We start from the raw sequence: 6,000 nt of genomic DNA, 5'->3' as shown, positions 1-6,000 counted from the left end.
GGGGGGAGCCTCGCTGGAAAATCAACCCCGGTTGCATAGTATACCTTTAAATGACCGAACACACAAAAACTAACGACCCAAGACTTGCACAGTACTGCGTGTAGTTTTCCATATTATTTCTACAGTATAATTACCTTCATAAACAGAATCTGTTGAAAACTCAATTAAATGCTTTAGCCTTTATAATTCTGTCTCAATGCAACTTTCTGTTTTTTTTTATTTTAATCACCAAAGTAAGAGTTTTTATTTCACAGACACAGGGTTATATTCAGATATTTGTTTATTTTCTCAGCAACACTGTGCCACTAATGTTCACAGCTACATATAAAACTGCTCAGTAGAAACAAAGCCCTTAGACATCCAATGCAGAGAGGATGTTGATGGATGTAGTGTTACAATGCGGGTGGGTATATTGGGATGATAATGCAAAATTTTTTCTTCCTTGGGGAGTGGTGGTAGTGGGGGTGGGGATTTGAGGGTCAAACGTGGCGAGCAAGACAGGAGATCAGTGGGAGACAGCACAGCCAGCCAAAAAAGGGTTAAACTGCAATTACTTTAAAGTGTTTTTAAAGTCAAACCATAAGAAATATTACTTCAGCTGATGGCATATATTTCTTTTTCTGAGTCAGAATGTTAGCTTGTGTGCAGAAATGTCCTCTTCTCTTGGGAAAACATTGTGGCTTTAGTGTGCAGACAAAGAAAGGTGTGTTTAATTTGTTCGGCTTCATTTCTTAATTGTGATTGTGACATAAGCTGTTTAAACAAACCCCTACAGTAAGTGCACACTGACACTAACCAGATGGGAGAGGGAGGCTGCACCGTCAATATCCAAGTGTGTATGAGTCTGAGTGTGCTTTTTCAGTGTGACACCAGATGATGTGTGTGTCTGCAAAGCACATGCTGGCTGGTATGTAGTGTGAGCTGATGTGTGTGTAACTTTTACATGTCCGCATATAAGCAAAAAGAAAATGTGTGGGGGTCCAGTTTGTACTGGGTTGTGCACGATTTGTGTCAGCAAATACCTTGCTTCTTCCCCAACCCCCAAATCCTTTTCTGACTAACGATGAAGTAGACATTGCACAGCTTATAAAACGGCAAATGACTCCCAAAGTAGATTAGATGTGAATTTCAATTACAAACATAAACCATATAGGCACTTTTTGGACAATAGATTTCTTGATATTTTGCTTAAGCTAGATGGAACTGCCTGTTTAATTTCCGACAATTAAATTTCTTATTACAAGAAAAATAAGCTAGGAACTACAACTTCCTGGTTGAAGGAACATTCATTTAAAATAAAACGGGAAAATGGACAAAAATATAAAAAAAAAAAAACAAAGCAAAACAACTTAAGAGTCCAGGGTTTAGAAAAACAACGTTCTCTTGTTAGCCAGGTGAAATTTAATGTTAGAGATGCTGGACCCAACAGTTTAGTGTCTAAGCTTGTTACAGAGATAGTTTGGATTTGTTTTAAGCGAAGTTATTATCAGCAATGGTTTCTCTGTCTGTAGTAGAAAGATTTCCAAGTGGACAGCGAACAGCTAGCTAAACAGAGTTTTAGCAAATACCCAAACTGATTTAATAATGGGAGGACCAGATGTCTCCAATTCCTGGAAATTTCCCCGAGTTCAGCATTTTATGGTTAAGAAAAAATGTTTTGCACAGCTGGCTACTTCCTGGTCCCTCTGCTATGAAAATTTAGTAAAAGAGTAGAGCATGGCTCCGCCCCCTGCTTCAAAGTTGGTATAATGGTATGTTGCTTGATTTGTTAGCTAATCTTCCGGATCAGCTAATGAGGCAGACTAAGACAGCTAGCAACGTAACGTCAGCGTAGTAAGGCTAAAATATGCAAGAACTGGTCTCTGATTAGTAGTTAGCATATTACTTATCTGAGAATTTAAAGGTTATAGCTTACAAATTTTTCACCAAAACGATAAACATTTCAAAAATAATACGTCCACAGAACATCTAGTGCGGGGCAGAATAAAAGTATTAAATTTACTGAAAAATAAATATTTAGTAAATAAATAATTGTTTCATAAATTTTGACGGGTCCAAAATGTCTAAACATTTACCTTTGGTTACGATGCCAATGTTCACATAAAAAGGATTCTGCATAGTAGGTTGTCCCATTTAGTTTTGAAGTCACGTGAGACAAAGCTCAGTTGGTACCAGATCATAGTAACGCCATGATAGCCCTGAGAAATGGCTTTTCTTCTCAGCATTTACATTTCTCAGATTCAAGCAGACCAAAAAAAAAAAGAAAAAAAAGAAGCAAAACAAAGAAGCAAAGGGGTTTAGAAGCCACATGGAGGTTGCCGCTTTCTTCTGCACAGGTAATTTAAATGGTTGCTAATGCTAACCTGGCATGCTAATGGACCTGGCGACCGGCTGAGTGTGCCATCTACTGGCCAGAATGAGCTAAACTTGTAGCTATCTTGTTTAAGGCAAAATGACATCTTTCTACTACAGGTAAAGGAACTAATAATAATAATAATAACTTCAATAAAAAATATATGTAACACCCCCATGTCCATGTCGAAGGATTGCATCACAATCATCTGTCTAGTTCTACAAACCTATTTACAATTTCTTGCCAAAATTATGTCAGACCATACTGGATCTTAGGAAATGCTGTTTGTCACTTTTTCACATGTTGTACACCATAAATCCTCAAGTAAGTAGGTCACATCTCAGATGGAGACACTTCAAACAAATACAATCTTATCAGGGACAGACTCCAAAGTTGCACATGTTAGCTTTCTGATGGAGGCCTGGTAGCTATACGCCACTGCTTACTACAAACTACAGCAGTGGAGAGAATTTTTTACCACAATTTGTATGGTTCTGGTTTTGTAATGTTTGTGTTTAAGCCTTTACTTGAAAATGTGAGGGTTTCTTGGTTAGTCCACCTTACAAACATTTTTCATAAGTTCCACAAATGCAAGCATTGTGACCAAACACTTGAAGGTACTACTACTTTCATACAAAGCACTGAAAGCAGCTTTTCAGTTTATCATGACAGCATAAACAAACCAAAAACAAATAATAAGAAAATTAGAATACAGTGTCAATCAGTTGGACTCTCCTCAACATATAGACAGGGGCTAGCTTGAACCAGCTACATTGGTGGCTAAACTGTGGGGTATAAAGTCAAAAATCCATTCCCCGTTACTGGCTTAATAAGCGTGATTTTTTTGATAATGATGAAACAAAAACAATATACTGAGAACGATGATGATAAGGAGTGAAACAGTTGGATTTTACTCAATGCATGGTCAGGGTTAGCCTAACACAGCATGGTTGAACAACTGAGTGTGGTGTAGAATCATGAGTCCATTCCATTGTAGTAGATTAAGTGACTTATACCTCAGATGCTGACTAGTTAGCTTTCCAAACTATACCAATTAAGCAATTTTTAAAAAAAAACTGTCAATTTCTCTTGCCATTTTTCATTTAAGACTATGCAATGCTAGGGTTTAGCAAAACGATAAAAGAGAAGAAAAACCTAGTCATAGTTGTCTTAAAATAAAATCATATATTCACATTTTTTTCCCCAAGCCTCCAAACCAATTGATTTTCCCCCCGCAAAATTAACCTTTGCCCCACACTTTGTTTTTTATTGCCCTCTATTGGTGGCTTATCAGAAGGCAGCTAAAGGACCGAAAATATTTCTTTCTTAAAAAAACAAAAACTCTCCATTTAGCTCCAACATTTGTTGATGCAAGGCCAAGCTGGGGGGAGCTCACTATGTTAACATGTTATTATTTTCACCTCAAATTCTCCTTAGAAATTACCTCATGAGAGTACTTGGTTGTAAAGGAATATCAAATTGAGATAAAGCTTGTGTTTGAACATCTCCATGAATGTATTTCAATGTACAAAGGTGCTAGTTGCGACATAGTCCCTAAAACCCCCGAAAGTTAACAAGATAAGTTTACAACCATGCTAGCTGTGAATGTTTGCAATTTAGCAACCAGTGTCTTTCTGCATGTATCATATCGTAATGTATCATAATCCCTCTATGTTTAGTGTTTCAGGTTGATTCTTTCTTTACAGCAAAACACAATGCAGCTTCACCAGAGGTGAAGAAGCTTCACTTCTTCTTTTCTTTACAGACGCTTCCTCAAAAAGTTCTTGTCTGATCACAGTCATCGTATCCTCTATCATACTTTTTGATGCAGTTCATGGTTTTAGTCCAAGTGGTTTTAGGTCAAGTCAAAGTAAAAACACAAATGTATCAGATTAAAAATCACCACAGGTCATCATTGTCTAAGTCCCATTCTCAGGCATATGTATGTACAGTACACTCATGGCACGCTTAGAAAAGTTAAACTCAAGACAGTTTGCTTTGGTTTGATCATTACACTTCTTCTGCTACCGTTCAAAGGTCCTTCTTCACATCTTTGATGCAGAAGAAGGATGTGTACATTCTTTGGTTCAGAAATCCAAGGGTATTGCTTTTTAAAACAAAGTTTGTTAAAAGAAAAAAATGACGGCGATTGATGTGTTCACTGGGGATGTCCAAAGGACCTTCTTTTGTAAAATCCAAACGGCAAGAATCGACTGTAAATAAGTCCTCACATTTATGATTGCACGTCTCTGGAAAATCTTGCTCTCTTAATGGAACGTAGGAAGGACAAATCCATTCTTCTCCTTTCCCTTTCACCCAAACCTTTCGCAGGGTTCATCATTCAGGCTAATGTGTAAAACCCCCAACCTTTGCCTCAGTCAGTATGTCGGTCCTGGCACACACCCAAGATCCAGGCTCATTGTATCTAAAAAGGTGTCTGCCTCATTCTCTGTATTTTCTCTAGTCTTTTTGTTTTCCGTCATCTCCCGTCCCGTTCTCTTAAAGGTCCAAGCGGAAGGCCCCGAAGTAACTGGACGAATCATCAGCGTTCACCATTGTAGGAGAAGAGACTGAGACGAAGAGCTCGTCGCCGGCTCTCAGCTCAAACAGTCCTCCCTGGTAGACGGAGTGCAGGGCGTACTCAGCGTCTGGAGCCCAGCACTTAGTTCCCACACCCTTCAGGAGCTGGAGGAACCAAAAAAAACAAAAACAAAATCAAGGTGACGAATGGTTCCTATCTGATTGATTTATGCATAGAAAAACTGATGGTCATACCTGAATTGGGCTTGGGTAAGATGTTTTCTTGTAGACGCATTGCACCAGCTGGTGGCTGACGCTGCGCTGGTCCCCATCACTGGCCGCTGGAGACGGATACCGAAAGTAGACCTGGGCGTAATTGGGAGATTGGAATGATTATGAACGACGGATGGCGTCATCGTGCATCTGTCTTATCACTGACTTTGCTATGGATACTTAAGCTTACTTCTTTTTAAGAAAACTCAGAAGTCAAGAAAAATTACTCCTTCGCCTTTTCCAATACTAAAACAACTGAGTTTTTCAGGTGAGCATTCAAGACAGATCAAACTGTGTCTCTCTTTTAATCTCTCCGTCTCATTTGAACCATGCTGATGAGGTATTATTATTACCTGTGAGTACAGGTAGTACCGCCCGTCCTGAGGCACTCGCAGCTTCCCATTGGTCAGGGTCATGTTGTGGAGGTGAGCTCCAAAGCTCTGGTTAGCCCAGGAGCGGACCACATGACGACAAGACTGGTGGAGACCCTGAGTGGTAGTCGGATAGGATGGGATCCCTGCCAGCAGAGATTAGAGAAGAGGGGTAATGTAATGAAATATTGCAGATCTTCTGTCACATGGATTGTACTAAAAACTGGCAAAAGCTCAACAGCAGCACCGTCTGACGAGAAAGAATGTAAAAGTCAAGCAATGATGAAACACAGAACGTGACCAATGTGCAACACTCCTCTTAGGCTGAGTCGGCAGCTGTCCAATTCAAAGAACATTTGTAAAGGATTGAAATTTCTTGTGGTTTGTAATGGCAAGCAGTGTAACAATCCAGACTGGTTGAGATTTATGTGACTTTTGATATGATACTGCACTCTCATTAGAGACTTTAGGGCACATGTTTAA

At 39.2% G+C, this 6,000-nt stretch overlaps 1 protein-coding gene across 1 annotated transcript in view; it reads right to left on the bottom strand.

Moving 5' to 3' along the window:
- Positions 1-262: 262 nt before the first annotated feature.
- The window catches only part of tnfsf10l (TNF superfamily member 10, like), an 84,518-nt gene continuing 78,780 nt past the window's right edge, over positions 263-6,000 (bottom strand). The window contains exons 5-7 of the mRNA XM_036146278.1: positions 5,500-5,663; positions 5,129-5,239; positions 263-5,038 (exon numbers count right to left, since the gene is read on the bottom strand). Coding sequence (XP_036002171.1) covers positions 4,853-5,038; positions 5,129-5,239; positions 5,500-5,663 — 461 coding nt within the window. The 3' untranslated portion in view covers positions 263-4,852. The remainder of the gene's footprint in view (positions 5,039-5,128; positions 5,240-5,499; positions 5,664-6,000) is intronic.

The sequence above is a fragment of the Fundulus heteroclitus genome, chromosome 14 (assembly GCF_011125445.2).
Source record: "Fundulus heteroclitus isolate FHET01 chromosome 14, MU-UCD_Fhet_4.1, whole genome shotgun sequence".
Lineage (NCBI taxonomy): Eukaryota > Metazoa > Chordata > Actinopteri > Cyprinodontiformes > Fundulidae > Fundulus > Fundulus heteroclitus.
The sequence above is the reverse complement of the archived record's forward strand: the minus strand, read 5'-3'. Positions and strand labels throughout refer to the sequence as shown.